Here is an 18,804-nt window from a genome sequence, read left to right as displayed (position 1 = left end):
CATAATGACATCCTAAAATCTGTCATCTGTCCATTCACCCAAACATCCACCAATCCATCCAAATATGAGATCATCCTGCCACTAACACAGATTGTTCTTCTGCTTGCAGCACAGTAACTGCCAGTTAGTGAAATTTTGCTGCCTGTAGAAAGCCCTCATTGAGGTATCGAACCACCCTGACTTTCTTGCTATAAAATCCATAAGGGGGAGGAATTGGGTCTATAGCTGTCATTATGCCTAATCGAAATGGAGCCTCTGGGATCTACAGGTCCCCAAGGATGGATATCTCCTTTTGGAAAATGCATGGTGGGTGTCAGGGCTCAGGGTTTAAGTGTCAAAATGCTTTAGGAACAGGAGATACTGGTTGCTTGATGATGGAGACTCAGAAAAGCACAGTCAGGAGAACTGGAGATTTGGTATTACCTTCTTGGGCTCATTACCTGGGTTGTTTATCTTTGCAACTAGGTTTTGGGCGACATTGTGTAGCCTTTTTTCCCTGTTTGCATACTTGTCTGTTCACCCAGTGAACATAGATCTCACCTGTTGGTAAAATTCTGCTCAGAAGTTCCTTTCTTTCCTAGCCTTCAGTCTCAATGGTACTGGTAATCATACACCTAACTTCTCTTTAAAATAGGGATTTTTACCTTTTATACCTCTTATTTAATGGACATTCATTGTATTCCCAGATATTAGGCTAAATGCTCTATGGACTTGATTTTGCTTAATTCTTACAATAACTTCTGAGGCAGGAACACATTTAACAGATGAAGAAACAGAGGGCCAGAGATGTCAAATGACTTGCCCAAGGTCACACAGCTATTAAGTGGCAGAGCTTTGACTCATCTGGGTTCATCTGATGCTAAACCCTTTGCTCTTAATCACTCTAATCCCTCTGGGTTTAAAAAAATGCACTTGAAGATTTGAGGAAATTCACACTGCTGCATAAGGGTGAAACGTCATAAATAGGGATTAAGCGTTGAAGAGAAGAGCTCTTTCTGCTTTCTTATAACTAAAAAGGTGTTTTCTTACACTTGATAGGGAACTTAAACTGCCCCCCAGATTCATAATTTTTAAAAATGAATCCCGAACAGTGGTGTGCTGGAGCTGGCTCATACTGGCTCACAAGAATGGATTCTGTACATATCTTCCCAACTCCAAGTTCAGTGACATCATGTTGGTAAGATTGAAATCAGCCACAGTGGGAGTATTTACACCATGGAAATTGACATTGTCACAAATTTTGGTTCACTTCCTAGAGAACTGGTTGTTAAAACATTTACCAGCATTGTCATTGACCATAAACTAAAATGCCCACCAGGAAGAAATGGTCAACTAGAAATAACAAACCCCAACAAATACTGTGACTTCCTATGTGAATCTTCCTGGACTGCATTTTTCACCTCAGGCGGCTAGGTCTGGTTCAGGTTCTGATTTTACAGAGCTGGGCATCCTCAGAGCGCTGATAGAATTCTGCCACTACAAGTCATGGTAGAACATCTGCTACTCTCAGTGTGACCACTATGTCTTTTTACTGCAGTTAACAATTTTTGGTCACGTTCTGAGCATATCTCTAAAACCAACCAAAGGAAAGAAACATGGCCCTTTTTCTCTTCTCAATTCAAATTCTACATGATGTTCTTTTCTCAGTTTTGGAGAATGGGTGCCCGCATGTAGGAGGAAAATGTTGCTGTCGGTGGTTTGTTTAGGGAGATGAAATGCTGTCAGGAGCCCTCTGGCTCAGAGGCCTTTTTCTTAGAATGTAAGCAATCAAGAAAGGAAAAAAAAAAAAAGATATTGCTTTTACCTAGCAATTCTCCTTCCCGGAATCCAGCTAACAGAAACACTTGTAACTGGGCATAAAAGATATGTATAAGGGGCCGGGCACAGTGGCTCATGCCTGTAATCCCAGCACTTTGGGAGGCCAAGGTGGGCAGATCATGAGGTCAGGAGATCGAGACCATCCTGGCTAACGTGGTGAAACCTCATCTCCACTAAAAATACAAAAAATTAGCCGGGCGTGGTGGCAGGCACCTGTAGTCCCAGCTGCTCAGGAGGCTGAGGCAGGAGAATGGTGTGAACCCAGGAGGCGGAGGTTGCAGTGAGTCGAGATCGCACCACTGTACTCCAGCCTGGGCGACAGAGCGCGACTCCATCTCAAAAACAAAAACAAAAACAAACAAACAGACAAACAAACAAACAGAGATGTGTAAGGATCTTCCACGCAGTACTACTTGAAATGTCAAAAATTTGGAAATGACCTTAGTGTCTGTTAATAAAGAAATGGTGTATACTCCATCCATATGATAGAATATTCTGCTGCCATTGAAAGAATGTGTAAACCTGTGTATACCATCATGGAAAAATGCCCATTAGTTATTGTAAAGAGGAAAATCATGTAGAGAACAATATGCAGATATAATCCTATTTCTGTTAAAAAGTGTGACTGTGTATGTTTATAAAAGGAAGGCATTAGAAAGATTTGGAAGGACATATCGTAGACTTTTAAAAGGAGTTTTCTTTAAGAAGGGGATTTCAGGGAAGGAATAAAGGCTTTCATACTTTATATACTTATACATTTTTTGAAAGATTTCCATAAGCATAAATTGTATTCACTTATTACTTGAGCAGTTTTATTTTAGAGAAAAATAAATAGCCTATAATCCCAGCTACTTGGGATGCTGAGGCAGGAGGATTGCTTGAGGCCATGAGCTAGACACCAGCCTGGGCAACATAGCAAGACACCATCTCTCAAAAACTTAAAAAACAATTAGCCAGGTATGATGGCAGGTGTGGTGGCATTCACCTATAGTACTTGCTATCTGGGAGGCTGAGGTAGGAAGATTGCTTGAGCCCAGGAGTTCAAGACTGTGGTAAGCCATGATTGTGCCACTGTACTCTAGCCTGGGCAACAGAGCAAGCCCTCATCTCTTTAAAAAAAAAAAAAAAAAAAAGAAGGCATGAAAAATGTTTTAAGGCTGTGGTTTTCAAAGAAATTCTGGAAGCCACAAAGACATTTTGGAAATAACTAGGGTGCCGTGGTGGGGATAGAAGTAAGTTGGAGGGGTCCCAGGTCTCCCAGGCTCCCAAACCTCTTGCTTCATGAAGAAGTTCCATTTAGAAAAGTCTGTTTTACATTATAGGGGCTTCTATTTTTTAAAAGTGAGTGTCTGCTGCTTAAAAAAATAAATTCTGTCAACCACTTGTATCAAAAGAGACTATAGTTTTAAAATTATCCCAACCAAAAACACTGAATTGATTGGAGCTACTGATCTATGAATGGATGCATGATTTATATTGCTGGTTGCATTTGAGGTTAGTTTCTCTGGGTCCTGGTGTAAGAGGTGACTTGGGGGTGGAGGAAATCTAGGGGATGGGTAATAAATGTCTTCAAGAGGAAGGAGTTAATTAGAGACTTAACGTTTGGCCGGGCGCGGTGGCTCACGCCTTTAATCCCAATATTTTGGGAGGCCGAGGCAGACAGATCACGAGGTCAAGAGATTGAGACTATCCTGGCCAACATGGTGAAAGCCGGTCTCTACTAAAAATACAAAAATTAGCTGGGCATGGTGGCGCACACCTGTAGTCCCAGCTACTCAGGAGGCTGAGAAAGGAGAATCGCTTGAACCCGGGAGACCGAGGTTGCAGTGAGCTGAGATTGCGTCACTGTACTCTGGCCTGGTGACAGAGTGAGACTCTGTCTAAAAAAAAAAGACTCAGGTTTTGGGAAGCGGAAGACTGGATCCGCTTGGGAGGCAGGACTATGAGAGGGCATGGGTTAGCACCGGGGGTGGGGAACTATTTTATTTAACTCAGCCTGTGATTTTCCCAGTGAAAATCTGATTCTTCAAGTCAGGGTTCTTTACTTGTGTTTGTCCTCTTCCTGCAAACAACCTGACTCTTCTTAAAGAACCAATGCCTTTACATGCCTGTCTGTTCTTTGTTCTGCCCTGTGTCAATGCTGTTCCTGCAACAGTGGCCTCCAAGCTTTTGCGTGAGCTCTCTCCTCTGGTGGGGACACCTAATGCTTCTCTTGACCTAGATAACATGTTCTGGAGCTTCTGCCTGTACAAACCCAGCTGCTCCAGGGAACCGAATACCAAATATTCCCTTGGGTCCAAGTGGAGAAGTAGCCACCAATGTATATTAAGTAACAAAAAGACCAAAGCAAAACAAAACACAACCTTGAAAGAAAGGATAAAAACAAAAACAAAAAGAAAAGAAAGATTAAAAGGGAGGGAAAGGAGGAGGAAAAGGAAGAAGAATAAAGAATAGTGTTAGGGAGACACAGTCCAAGAAGAGAGTTGGAGAGCAGTCGAGCTGTGGATCCAGTGATGTGCTTCCATAGCTTGCCAATTTCTGTGGTGTAAATACTCCCATGTGGCTGGCTGATTTCAAGCTACGCATGTGATGTCAGTGAATGTGGAGTTGGGAAGAGATGTGGGAAGGAGATGCACACAACCGGCTCCCAGGAATCTGCATAAGCTGTCTCTAGTTCTCCCCTGTTCAGATCCCACAAAGCACGTAGAAGAGCTCCTAAAACAGCCCACCCACCAAAAACAGCAGAGGGAGTAGAAGAACATACAGGAATCTCTTCCCCACTGCCCAGCCTACTGCTAGTCTAAGACAAGTTGAAGGGCTGAGGTGTACTTTGGGTTCCAGCAGGTGATCACAGGCTTCATGGTGTGGTGGGTGTGGTCGATAGTCAGGGCCTCCAGAAGCCAGTGGAGAGCACAGAGCTGGCGGAAGAGGGGCTCGCTGCAAAGACAGAGAGAGGGAACACAGTGGGATCCTTTTAGAACAAGTTTCTTCGCAAAAATAGCCACAGAAATAGTAGTGGTACTTGCTCCCAGTGAGGGAACGGGCACCATGCTCCAGACATGTGTATTTTGCCTGTATCATCTCATTTGGCCTTTGCAGTGGGCCCATGAGATATTCTTTAGCCCATTTTACCGATGAGGAATCAGAGGCTCACAGGACTTAAGGAAATTGTGCCAGGTCACCAGACCAGTAGGTGGTAGAGCCCATTTGAAATGAGATTATCCACTGCCAGTTGCTGAGAATTTGTGTATATAGCAGGGAGAGAAACAAGGAGGGGTCCCCCAGCTGGAAGTCTTGACTCAGGCAAATGAAAGGCTTCAAGGAAACCAGCATCCTATGTATATCCAATTGTTAATCTGATAAAAGTACAATAAATAAACTAAGAGTGTGTAAAAAGTCTGGAAATACAGGGAAACTAGTGTATTAATTGTTCTTCCCCCCCGGATTAAAAATTGGATGCATTGCTTTACATTTATGAGTCCTTTGCCTGAAAATGTAGCTGGGTTTTGAAGAAAAACACAAAGAGCATATTACTTGAAAATGTTCACTAAAACACTGTTTAAAAATATGTCTCAGGTTGGGAATGATGGCACATGCGTGTAATCCCAACACTTTGAGAGCCTGAGGCGGGTGGGTTGCTTGAGCTCAGGAGTTTGAGACCAGCCTACAAAAAAATACAAAAATGAGCTGGGTGTGGTGGCATGCACCTGTGATCCCTGCTACTCGGGAGGCTGGGATAAGAGGATCGCTTGAGCCAGGGAGGTCAAGGCTGTAGTGAGCCAAGGTCACGCCACTGCATGCCAGTCTGGGTGACAGAGTGAGACTGTCTTAAACAACAACAACCACATATGTCTCACCTACATTTTCTGAATTTTTGGACACTTTGTATTAAACACCTACAAGGAGGCAGATATTGACGGGGGCACTTTATACACATCATTTTATTCTTCCAACAACCTCCTGGAGTATGAATTATTATGCATATTTTAGAGAAGGGGAAACTGAAGCTCAGAGAGGTGCAATCACTTTGCTTAAGGTCACAGAGCTTGTTGGTGACTGAGATGGTTCTCAGTATCTCATTTAAAGCTCACAACGAGGCCGGGCACGGTGGCTCACTCTTGTAATCCCAGCACTTTGGGAAGCTGAGGCAGGCAGATTACTAGGTCAGGAGTTCAAGACCAGCCTGGCCAACGTGGTGAAACCCCCGTCTCTATTTAAAATACAAAAATTAGCTGTGTGTGGTGGCAGGCCCCTGTAATCCCAGCTACTCGGGAGGCTAAGGCAGGAGAATTGCTTGAGCCTGGGAGGCGGGGGTGGCAGTGAGCCGAGATCATGCCACTGCACTTCAGCCTGGGCAAAAGAGCAAGACTTCATCTTGGAAAAAAAAAAAAGAAAGCTCAGAACAACCCTTTAGGTAATATACCACTCCCACCTCCTCTTTACAATGGGGGATGGGAGGCTCAGGGAGGGGCAATGAGTGACTTGAGGTCACACTGCTAGGATTAGTGAGAATTTGAACCAGTGTCAATTTAACTCCATGTCTGTGCTTTCACGGGCCTGGGCTCTGAGGAGGTGCTGATGAAGCCGATGCAGTGGTCAACCCAAGAGCGAGGTCAGGAGAGAGTTAACCTGCTGCCTGCCTTTTTCCTGGAAACAAGGTGGAGTCCTGGCCAGCCACCCCCCTCCCCGCAAGATTTCTCCTCTTACACTAATGGGCCAGATGCCTCCATTAAGAACCTGTGTAATTGCTCTTCTCTGAAACTGCATCTTGCCCTCATCAACACTCCCCAGGGTTCCTAGGCCTGGTGTTTTCAGGGGCAGGAAGGTATCTGTACTCTCTGTTTCCAGGAAGGCACCACTTCAGAAGGTGATACCCAGTCCCTGGGCTCAAGTGTGGAGCTGGCCCAGGGTTATCCCGGCTAATCCCCTGAGAGGCATGCATTTTCTTAGCTTGAAGGGGAACAGCCCTGCCCTACCCCATCCCCTCACCTCTCTGTACAAGGGTGGCTGTATCCACCAGGTCTTTGGAAAACTACGGTGAGAAACTCTCTTTCCTTTCTTCCCTGGAGTCTTTTCCTTCTACAAATTATTCACTAAGCGCCTACTATTCCTTTACTTCTAATTTAAAGGACTTGTAAGACCACAGCCTTTTCAATTTTTTTATTAAATAAAACTTTTTTTTAAGAGACAGGCTCTCATTCTGTCACCAGGCTGCAGCCTCCAACTCCTGGGCTCAAGTGATCCTCCTGCCTCAGTTTCCAGAGTAGCTGGGACTACAGACACGCATCACCATGCCCAGCTAAGTTTTAGTGTTTTTTTTTGTAGAGATGGGGTCTTCCTATGTTGCCCAGGCTAGTGTCAAACTCCTGGCCTCCAGCGATCCTCCTGCCTTGGCCTCCCAAAGCTCTGGGATTATAGGTATGAGCTATTGCACCTGACCCCTTTTCAATTATTGTCTCTTTCTTCTCCCATAACACCTTCTTGGGCCCTACAGGTGACAGCATTTTGGTAGGTCTGGACACATAGGCCATGTCCAGCATTTAGCAATAGCAGCAGCTAGCTGTGCCACATGCTTGGCACTGGGCCATGAGCACCTCACTATACCCTCCCCATAACCCAGGAGGTTGCGAGAGGCCGGGGGAGAGGCCTGTGGGTTCTTCTGTTTTGCAACTTGGAGCCCCTGCAGGCCTGGGCTTTGGGATATGTGGGGTGGGGAGGGAAATGAACAAAGGAAGTGAATTGGTGAGATGGGGTCTGCTTGGTCACAAGGTGGTGGAGGGGATGTGGGGCATGTGAGCATCAGATTCATTTCTGCAGATGACAACAACAGATGCAAACCTGACCCTCTCCCTCTCTTGCTTAAAATCTTCAAACTTCCTAAATAATTTGTAATTGGCTGAATTGTGGACATACCAGATTCATTTGTTGAAGTTCTAACCCCTGTACCTCAGGGTGTGACTGTGTTCAGAGATGGGACCTTTAAAGAGTGGATTCACTTAAAAATGAAGCCATTATGGTGGTCCCTAATCTAATCTGACTGGTGTCCTTATAAGAGGAGGAAATTTGGACGCCTAAAGAGACGCCAGGGCTGCGAGCACTGAGAAAAAGACCATGTGAGGACACAGAGAAGACAGGGAGAGAGCGATCCTCTAACCTCGAGAGGGTTGGGAGAGACCAACCCTGACAGCACCTTGATCCTGGGCTTTCAGCCTTCAGAACTGTGAGAAAATACATTTCTGTTCTTTAAGCCACCCAGTCGAGTAGAGTTTACTGTGGCAGCCCCAGCAAACTAATGCACTGACACACATGAGGCCCCGTCTGCCTCTCCAGCCTGGAGTTGTCCTGTCTGTTCCTTGTGCTACCACCTGCAGCCTGGGAAAAATCCACTCAGTCACTCAAGCTCACCATGCTCGCTCTTTGCACCATCCATGTTAAACTTCTAGCTTTGCCATCTACTGGCCCTGTGGCCTTGGCCAAATTACTTAACTTCTTTGAGCCTCAGTTTTCTTATCTGTAAAATAGTGGTAATTGCAGTACCTCTCTTAAAAGGTGAGAGTGAGGGTGAGGTGACGTGCTTAGCACTGCTCCCTGCTCCTGATACATATTCCTGTTCCTCTTCCTTCTTGACTCTCAGTGATTGGGCTTCAGCTCTTATCTCCATCCGGAAGCCTTAATTGCTCTAGGTCTGGGCTGGGCTCACTCTAAGGAGGTTCTAAAGCATCCCCATCCCTACAGTGTGTCCTCCCTGTCCTCACCTTTGGGCTCCTGCTCTACTGTAACTACCTGTTTACTTGACTTTCCAGCCCTTGAGCCTACAACCTACAGAGTCTTGTCCACCACAGGATGCTCTGTGCTCTGCACAGGGTCGGCTCAATAGATTTCCAGTTACTGATGGAAAATGGTGGGAATGAATTGGTTCAGATCTGATATTTTTCTGAACTGATAACTTGAGCACAATTCTTTTTTTTTGTGACAGGGTCTCACCCTGTTGCCCAGGATGGAGTGCAGTGGCATGATCTTGGCTCACTGCAGCCTCTGCCTCCTGGGCACAAGCGATCCTCCTACTTCAGTCTCCTGAGTAGCTGGGACTACGGGCATGTGACACCTGCCCAGATAGTTTTTGTATTTTGTAGAGATGGGGTTTTGCCATGTTGCCCAGGCTGGTCTCAAACTCCTGGGCTCAAGCGATCCACCGGCCTCAGTTTCCCAAAGTGCTGGGATTACAGACATGAGCCACTGCACGTGTACTTGAGCACAATTCTTATATACAGAACCATCGAGATAATAAAGAGTAGTATCAAAAACAACAACAACAGAACAACAAAGTAATAGTAATGGTAAATACTTCCCATAAGAGTCCTTAATCTATGCCAGACACTGTTCTAAGTGCCCAATATCCATTAACTAATTTCATTCTTATAAAATCCTGTGAAGAAGGTACTATTATTATCCCCATTTTGCAGATGAGGAAACTGAGGCATAAAGGGCCATGTGACTTGTCCAAGGTCACAAAAGACAGCAAATGGCAGAGTTGGAATGTGAGCCCAGGCAGTCTGACTTCCGAATTCGTGCTCTTAATGGCAATGTGGATGTTGTCTCTTGTTATAGGGTAGAGACTCCCTTTTCATCAGAATAGGGTTTCATCTGATAGATCTGGTCCTTTTTCTCTGTTTATAAAAAGTGCCCTAAACCTGATGATTGCTCATCTAATCTGCAGTGAAACAAACTTAAAAAAAAAAAAAAGTCCCCAGAAGCATTCTTGGTAGAAATCGGTCTTTTCTCATAATGATCATGTGTCAGGTCAGAGCATAGTATCTTGGATTTTATCAAATTAAAAGAGGGAACATTTATTTTTTTAAATGCAGGGAATAAGAGGTGAAAATGCTGAACAGGGATACACAAAGCCTGCTTCTGAAGTCCCTGAGCTCAGAACCCTGGGCGAGTGCCAGCGGTCAGCGCACCTGAATAGCTCACTCTATTAAAACTGCTGTACCAACCAGAATCCCAGTGGGCATAAACATCTCTGAGAAGAAAGCATTTTTTTTCTTTTACAAGAGAAATGGGAAAATGCATTCAAAGCCATTCCAAGCACCCCGTGCTGATTGCCAAGGGCAAATCTGGACACAGGTTGCAGGCATTGCACTTGCTGCCCAATCACTCATTAAAAGCTGTGGGGCACAGCCCAGTCATCTAAGAGGGAAAAACGAGGGGCTCCTTCTCATTCCTAGAGACCACTCCCTTCCCTTTTTAAAGATAAAGATCAGTCTCTTGTTACATGATTGAATTGATCCCTACACAGTCGATTTGGAATTATCAGCCACTTTTGGGATCGATCACACAGGGATTGAAGGGACTGACCAGGCTCTGATCCACACTGGCTGATGTGACAACTGAAAATTCAGGAATTACCAGGCAGGGCCAGCCCTGGTGCCTTTTGGTAGACTGATTACAACAATGCCATCCCTCTGCTTTGCACACTTTGGGATGTGACTTTGCTGCTTCCCCCCATCAAGAAGGGAAGTCTTTCCCCATACTCCTTGTATCCAGGCTGGCCTGGTGACTTGCTTTGGCCAGTGGAATGTGGTGAGAGGGTAACTGTGTTCATCTGAGCCTAGCTCACAGATGGAAAATGCAATAATCATCACCAGCACCATCATCATCACCGTCATTGCCCTCAAGGGGCTTTGGGTACTTAGGATCTTGTTCTTGGAACCCTTTCTGCTTGCCATGTGAACAAGTCTGAGTTTGCTTGCTGGGTATTGAGAGACATTCAGCATCTCACCCATGTCACCCTGGCCACCAACCAACCAACCAACAGACTTGTGAATGAGGCCATTCGAGATCAGCCAACCTCCAGCTCACCCATCAGCTGGGTGTACACACATAAGCACACTCAGCCAAGATCAGCCAAGCCAACCTGACAGCAGAACCACCCCGCTGACATGTAGACTTAGGAGCAATACTAGGTCGTTGTTTTAAGCCACTCCATGTTGAGGTGATCTGTAATACAGCCATAGCTTACTAATAAAGTCATCAAATGCAGCCAGAGCCTTTGAACAGCTGAGGATAAGAAAAGGCAGCCTTCAGTGCTGGACAGGGACTACAGCAAACTACAGCCTGTGGGTCTGCCACTTTGGTTTTGTAAATAAAACTTTATTGGAACATAGCCACATCCATTGTTGTAGTTTTCATGCTGCAACAGCTAAGTTAAGTGGTTGCAAGGGAGACCACCTGGTCAGCAAAGCCTAAAATTTTTACTGTCTGGCCCTTTAAGGAAAAGTTTGCTGACCCCTGTCCAATACAAATATAAACCACATCCACTGTGATAATAATAATAATAATAATAATAATAATAATAGTAATAGCCTATGTAACAAACCTGGTGTAAAGATCTGACTTAGCTGTGAGGAGATCAAGATTCCTGTTGTGAATTTGCAATTGCAAAAATGTGGAACCAACCCAAATGGCCATCAATGAGTGAATAAAGAAGCTGTGGCATATATATATATATATATATGATGGACTACTACTCATCCATAAAAAGGAGTAAATTTATGGTATTTGCAGCAATTTGGATGAGGTTGAAGACTATTATTTTAAGTGAAGTAACTCAGGAATGGAAAACCAAACATAGTATGTTCTCACTCATAAGTAGAGCTAAGGTATGATGATGCAAAGGCATAAGAATGACACAGTGGACTTTGGGGACTCAAGGGGAAGGGGTGGGAAGGAGGTGAGGGATAAAAGACTACAAACTGGGTGCAGTGTATATGGCCCAGGTGATGGGTGCACCAAAATCTCACAAATCACCACTAAAGAACTTATGTAACCAAACACCACCTGTTCCCCAATAATCTATGGAAATAAAAAATTTAGAAAAAAAAGATTCCTGTTGTGAGACTTTTGGCAGTTTCTTACCCCTTTCTGGGCTTTAGTTTTCCCATCTGACATTGACAGAAGATGGGTAAGAAACTCTCTCCATTACTTCATAGCTGATTTAAGTAAGCCTCAATGGCTCAGGCCAAATAAATTGTGGTTGGGGCTCAGGGATATGCATTCTCGGAAACATTTCCTCCCTGCTCTCCCCCACCCCCAGATGATTCAGATGCAAGTGAAAGCCCACTGGTTCTATACGAATTGGTTTCAGAAGTCTTGTCCATAGGAGAGATGGGCAGAAGTGCAAGTGTATTCAAAAGACATCATGAGAAATTGCAAGGCCTATTTTTGCAAGGAGATGCTTTAAGAACATCAAGCTTAGGCTGCTGGCTGGAATATTATAATCATAATACCAATCAAAGAGAGGTAGGGTGACAGTGGGATGGGATGGAGTGGGATAGGGCTCATTAATGACTGAAATATTAGGGAGGGATAAGGATGTGTCCAACACAATGTGATGATGATGATGGTGATGATGATGATGGTGGTGAGGATGATGGTGATGAGGATGATGGTGATGATGATGATGGTGGTGATGATGATGGTGATGATGATGATGGTGATGATGATGATAGTGGTGAGGATGATGGTGGTGAGGATGATGGTGATGAGGATGATGGTGATGAGGATGATGGTGGTGAGGATGATGGTGATGAGGATGATGGTGATGATGATGATGGTGGTGATGATGATGGTGATGATGATGATAGTGGTGATGATGATGGTGATGATGATGATGGTGATGATGATGATAGTGGTGAGGATGATGGTGGTGAGGATGATGGTGGTGAGGATGATGGTGATGAGGATGATGGTGGTGAGGATGATGGTGGTGAGGATGATGGTGGTGAGGATGATGGTGATGATGATGATGGTGGTGAGGATGATGGTGATGATGGTGTTGGTGATGGTTTTTGCATCTTTCATTCATGAATTAAGTACTCTTATTAGTGATTTTCTTTTGTTTGCCATCTTATCCTATGATTTCACTCTTGCATTCTTTTACTCTTCATGTATAGGAAACTTGGATGCCAAATATATTATGAGCTCTTAAAGACAAGGCTTTGGGATATATGTTCTATGTAGTGTGTGGTGATGAAAGCTTGGGCTTTGCAGTCAGACCGACCTGACTCAGCAACACACTGACCTCTGTGACCCTGAATAGGTGAGTATATGTCTCTGAGCTTCTGCTTTCCCATCTGCAGAGAGGGGATAATGATACACCTACACAACAGGGAGGCTGAGAGGACTGAGTGAGATAATGCTACAGAGTGATAAGGAGTGGCCATTATCACTGCGAACACTGTAGGAGCCTAATAAATATTTGACAAATGAGCAGACAGAGAAGTCTGGAATCATTGTATCACATCTCTAAATGAATCCATTGCCCTAAAGCAGTGGTTCTCAATGTGGCGTGTGTGTGTGTGTGTGTGTGTGTGTGTGTGTATGATGTGGGGTGGGGGCTCATGCACTTTTGCTTCCAGGGGACATTTTGTAATGTCTGGAGACATTTTTGGTTGTCAACACTGTTATCTAGTGGGTAGAGGCCATGGATGCGGCTAAACATCCTACAATACACAGGACAGCCTTTCACAACAAAGAATTAATTATTTCTCTCAAAATGTCAGCGGTGTCAAGGCTGAAAAACCCTGTCCTAAAGGCAAAGCTTGTATCTCTGTGCCTGAAATCTTCCAGCTGAAAAGTGCTAACTGGTGAAAAAGAAAAAGTTGGGCTTGAGATTTGGAATAGACACAAGGGGAACAAGATGTCAGGACTTTAGAAAGCAAGAGTGTTCTTTGGAAGGTTGATTAGTTCCTATTGCACCACGCAATGATGAGTTCATGCCTCAGGTCAGAAAACTGGAGGGGCTTCTCTGGGAAACAGCTCCTTGAGTCTTGGGGAAAACGTGCCCCCTGAGCACAGGCTGAGATGTTCTCGCACATACTCGACGAGGGCTGTAGACAGATTTTATCAGGCTTTGCAAACTATTTGACATTAGAGCGTCTGGCTTGGTAAGAAATGAAATGACTCAGTCCCAGCTGATTTGCCACTTAGCTGTAAACCACTGTGTCTACTTTCTGTTATTTTTATATGCCAAATAGCTTTGCCAGCTCCAGGCTCCATGTCCCTTTCAAGAGGACAAAGGAACAGCTCCTGACATGACAGCTCGTTGAGTCATTTCAGTTCAGCTTCAATTTATAAGCTAGCAAGGCAAATGAGCCGGAGGTGAGACTACTTACACGTGAGCCTCGGGTAGCGAGGGAGAAATGATGCAGCTGTGGATGGGAGTGAATGGGCGACGTGTGACTCTAGCTCCCAGCGTCTTCAACTTCTCATCATCATATGTGCTGAAGGACAAGCAGACAGAGAAACAATGTGAACAATGAGCAGTAGCTTTGAACACCTTCTTCTCTTACCACGGTCTATTTGGCAGATATGACTGGGCACTTACTATGTATCAGGCAAATAATTTCTGCTGGAGGGATGAGGGTTTCAGATGCAGTTCCTTAATAGAGCATATAAAAGTCCCTGCCCTCAGTCAGGTGCGGTGGCTCATGCCTGTAATCCCAGCACTTTGGGAGGCTGAGGTGGGTGGATCACAAGGTCAGTAGATCAAGACCATCCTTGACCTTGAGACAGTGAAACCCTGTCTCTACTAAAAATACAAAGACAGCTGGGCGTGGTGGCACATGCCTGTAGTCCCAGCTACTCGGGAGGCTAAGGCAGGAGAATCTCTTGAACCCAGGAGGCGGAGGTTGCAGTGAGCTGAGATCGTGCCATTGCACTCCAGCCTGGGTGACAGAGTGAGACTCCGTCTCAGACAAACAAACAAAAAAGTCCCTGCCTCATGGAGTATATAATCTGCTAGAAGAGCCAAGAGAATAAACAAGATAAATCATGCGGTATACTAGTATATTATACTAGGGTTGGAAATGTTTGCTTCAAGGGCCAGACAAGGTATACCTTCAGCTGTGTTCTGGAAACAGCAATTTAATACCATATTTAGGTGTTTTTTCTTTCACCGTTACAGCAGAGCAAATAATTTCCATTATAGAAAATAGGATTTTTTTTGGGGGGCGGTGGTTGTTGTCATGCTTGAGTCATATGATATATATTGTTTGTTTGTTTGAGACAGAATCTCACTGTCACCCAGGCTGGAGTGTAGTGGTGTGATCTTGGCTCACTGCAGCCTCTGCCTCCTAGGTTCAAGCAATTCTCTTGCCTCAGCCTCCCGAGTAGCTGGGATTACAGGCATGTGCCACCACGCCTGGCTACTTTTTTGTATTTTAAGTAGAGATGGGGCTTTGCTATGTTGGCCAGGCTGGTCTTGAACTCCTGTCCTCAAGTGATCCACCTGCCTTGGCTTCCCAAAGTGCTGGGATTATAGGCGTGAGACATCACACCTGGTTGTAGGGTATATATTTTTTTGTCCATGGCCAAATTCAGCCCACAGACATATTTTAATTAATTCTCTCTCACTCACTCTCTCTCTGTCTCTCTCTCTCTGTGTGTGTGTGCGTGTGCATAATTGAATCAATTGTCTGTATTTTAAAATTGGGAGATGTCACATAAAAATGAAAAAACTTTGGCCTTCAAAAAATTGAAAGCTCTAGCCATTCGGGGCCTGTGTTTCTGCACAAGAATGATGGGTCATAGACTGCTTTGAATGACGTGTGTGCTTCTTCAGTTACCCCAAACACAAGCATCCCTGTTCTCACTCTCTGCCTTTCTTTCTAATTCATGCCATCTGCCTGTTACCTGAAGGCCTTTTAGTTTTTCTGAGCCATGGTGTAAGTACTTTCATTGATTGGATCATTGACAGTTTCCCTGATTCATTCATTTCTACCAATAATTATTGAACCTCTTCTCTGAGCTGGGGGCTGCCAATACAGCAATGTATGAAACAGATGCAGCTGCTCCTCTTCCGAAGCTGAGTCTAGTGGGGGAGATGGGTACAACCAAACACACAGTTGTGATAAGTGTTCCAAGAGAAAGTGCTTTAATAGCCTAGAATAGTAAATTTGACTGAAATGGAAGCCAGGGAATACTGTACTTCCTTGAGGAAATTGTGGAAATTTCAAAACATGTCCCCCAAATTCTTTGAAACTTCTCCAGTCGAGAGGTAGGTCTATGTTCATTTGGCTCTGTGACCAGCTGACCTAATAGAATATGTCAGAAGTCATGTGATTCCAGGCATCAGGAACTGGCAACCTCTCCTTCCTGTGTCCTGGGATGCTCACTTAGCATTCAGCTGCCATGCTGTGGGGAAGCTGGCAGCCTGTGAGGAGGCCCACAGGGAAAGGAACCAAGCTCACGAACTGACAGCCAAATACAACTTGCCACCCATGTGAGTGAGCTGTCTTGGAAATGGGTCCTTTGAGCTGCCCCTCTGAGCCTTACTCAAATTGCAGATTTATGAGAGAAAGAAGTTCTGATTATCTTGAGTTAAATTTTAGAGTGGGTGTTCATGGCAATAGTAACTGTAGCAGAAGTAAATATTGAGCTGAAATCTGAAGGTTGAATGGAAATTAGCTGGGTAAATGGAGGAGGGAAAGACCTTCTAGTCAGAGAGAACAGCATGTGTAAAGACTCTGTAGAGGAGGCCATGTCATGAGTAAGAAAGTAGGAGAGTGTGGCTGGGGTAGAGGGAGTAAAAGGAGGCTGTGAGCTGGGGCTGGAGAGGCAAGCCACAGGCTAGACCATCCAGGGACTTGGAACCCCTGCTCAGACTTTTGTGTTTACCCTGTGAGGAATGGCAACCATGGAGGGTGTTAGGCTGTGCGCAATTTATATTTTGAAAAGATCACTTAGCTTGAGGCTTAGTGTGGGGAATGGGATGGAGGGGGCCAGTGGAGATGATGCTGGGACACAAGTTAGGGGTTTACCTTCCTCCTGGGAATTGGAGGATAATTCTGGAATCACAGAGTTAACAAAAATTAGGACCAGAATCTAGGTCCTCCAATGTTCACTTCCACTGACTCTTTATTCAACCCTAGAGCTGAGAAAACCACGAGCAAATACCTTGCTGTGACCTTTTCTTACTGGCTCAACCATGCTTCCAGTGGTTTAGGATATGTGGAAATTAACCCAGCTTTTACATCCCTAATCTCTGGTTTTATGTCTTCTCTCAACCACAATGATAAAACAAATTTTACCCGTCGCTTTTTTTTCCACCTTTTCAGCTGAATCTGCAGCTGAAAAATGAGGTCACTGAGCACAGTGGGAAAGACTGCTTGCAGGCAGAAATGTTTGGGGATGTGCTTGATTTTTTTTTTCCCTGCATAGTTTGTCAGACTTAAAATTTTTGTCTAAAAGAATGTATTCTATGGTCTTAGATCCAGAGAGGAGAAAATAATTCCTTTCACTTTTATGATGCACAAGATCAAATACTTTGTTTAAAAAGTATTTATAAATGAAACGTGTTTTTTATACTTTTGTGATTGGAATTTTATCTATAGAAGCATTGCTGTTAGATGTGAGATGCTTTTCAGCTTTCATGGAAATTAAGATTTTTAGCCATACATTTAAGGATTTTAGGTAACTGAGGCTCAGAGAGCTCAAACTCGCTTTATTCCATCATAATAGGAACAATTACTGAGCATGTCTTACACGTAGACTCTAGGCTAAGTATCATTTCATTTAATCCTCATAATAAGCTTGGGAGTTTGGTACCATTTATTTATGTACGTGAAGAAAAGGAGACTCAGAGAGGTACAGGTATTTGTTCGAAGTTAAACAGTTGTATGGGGGAAGTCCTAACTGGTTCCAAGGCTTGTGTACTTCCCCACCACTACCCTGTCTGGGTGTAGACAATCCCTAATGCTGTTTTATAACACCCTCCCACGCATGCATTTGATGGCTACATTGCTGTAATGACTTCCAGTTTTATTTTAATAACCAGCCTTGTACAGCTCATAGAACCTACCAGATAAGACATAACCAGACGAAAGTCTACAAGAGGAGCGATGTCATGCATATTTAAACTTATTAAACTTTAAATAAATCATGTCTCACACACTGAAACATGGATTGGAGAGGGGAGAATTGTGTTCTATGACCATGGATAAAAAACTCCATCCAAACAAGTGGAACATTACACCTGAGCCATTTAAACAGGCACAGGAGTGTCTTTCATAGACACCCCCTTTCCCCAGTGCTTGTTGGGTTTGCCTGTCAATCTGAGCATAGCTCCTGAAAAAAGAGCCATGAGTTCATGCCTTCTCTTTATTCCAGGGAAAGGCTGCCAGTCTGTCACTAGGAGTATCAGAATCTATGGGTGCCATTGAGTTTGGTCAGGAAGGCACAATTTGTGCTGATCCCAGGGTCTACACCAATGAGGAATCAAAGAGGAGACCATTTCCACAATATTCTGGGATCCCAACAGCCATGATTCTGGGGGAGGTGACTGGAAATATACCAGCTCCATGAGGTCTTGCAGTCTGGGTTCTCATCCATCACCTGGAACCCTTGGCTTTAAAGAGGTCCTGTTCTCCTCTGACTCGATACCCCAGGCCTCACAGACAAGAACCCTTGTTCTACTTGAAAAAATTATATATCTTTTTCTTTTTTTTCCTTAAAGAGAGATGGAGTCTCTCTATGTTGCCCAGGCTGGTCTTGAACTCCTGGGCTCAAGTGATCTTCCTGCCTCAGCCTCCCTAAGTGCTGGGATTACAGGTGTGAGCCACCACGCCTGGCCTGAAGAAAAAGTTTATTAAGGTGAAAGTCACAGAACATAAAATTAACTGTTTTAAAGAGTAGAATGTAGTGGTATTTAGTACATTGCACCATGTTGTACAACCATCACCTGTTGTTACAAAACATTTTCATCACTCCCAAAAGGGGACTCCAGACCCATGTGGTCACTTCCCATTCCCCCTGCCCCCAGCCTCTGGCAACCACCAATCTGTTCTCTGTCTAGGATGAACCTCAAATGCACTATAAGTGAAAGAAGCCAGACACAGAAGAGTTACATATTATATGATTCCATTGACAGGACCCTTGTTTATAAGAAGCACATATTCACATTCTCCAAATTAACATTCTGAAGAA

General features: G+C 44.3%; 1 protein-coding gene and 1 long non-coding RNA gene across 8 annotated transcripts in view; one reads left to right on the top strand and one right to left on the bottom strand.

Annotated features, from left to right (window-relative positions):
- CCDC60 (coiled-coil domain containing 60) overlaps positions 1-18,804 on the bottom strand; it is a 204,086-nt gene that overhangs the window by 47,900 nt on the left and 137,382 nt on the right. For 4 of the 6 annotated variants that reach the window (XM_063614687.1, XM_063614688.1, XM_055239773.2 and 1 more), the window contains 2 exons: positions 13,995-14,102; positions 4,648-4,755 (listed from right to left, as the gene is read on the bottom strand). In XM_063614687.1, coding sequence (XP_063470757.1) covers positions 4,648-4,755; positions 13,995-14,102 — 216 coding nt within the window. The remainder of the gene's footprint in view (positions 1-4,647; positions 4,756-13,994; positions 14,103-18,804) is intronic. The other 2 variants (XM_055239775.2, XM_055239777.2) reach the window with 1 other exon arrangement.
- Positions 1-18,804, top strand: part of LOC134732071 (uncharacterized) — a 259,878-nt gene that overhangs the window by 168,116 nt on the left and 72,958 nt on the right. The gene's annotated exons all lie outside the window — the stretch shown is intronic.

Source organism: Symphalangus syndactylus, chromosome 13 (assembly GCF_028878055.3).
Source record: "Symphalangus syndactylus isolate Jambi chromosome 13, NHGRI_mSymSyn1-v2.1_pri, whole genome shotgun sequence".
Classification (NCBI taxonomy): domain Eukaryota; kingdom Metazoa; phylum Chordata; class Mammalia; order Primates; family Hylobatidae; genus Symphalangus; species Symphalangus syndactylus.
Note: the sequence above shows the minus strand (reverse complement) of the source record. Positions and strands in the feature narration are given on the sequence as shown.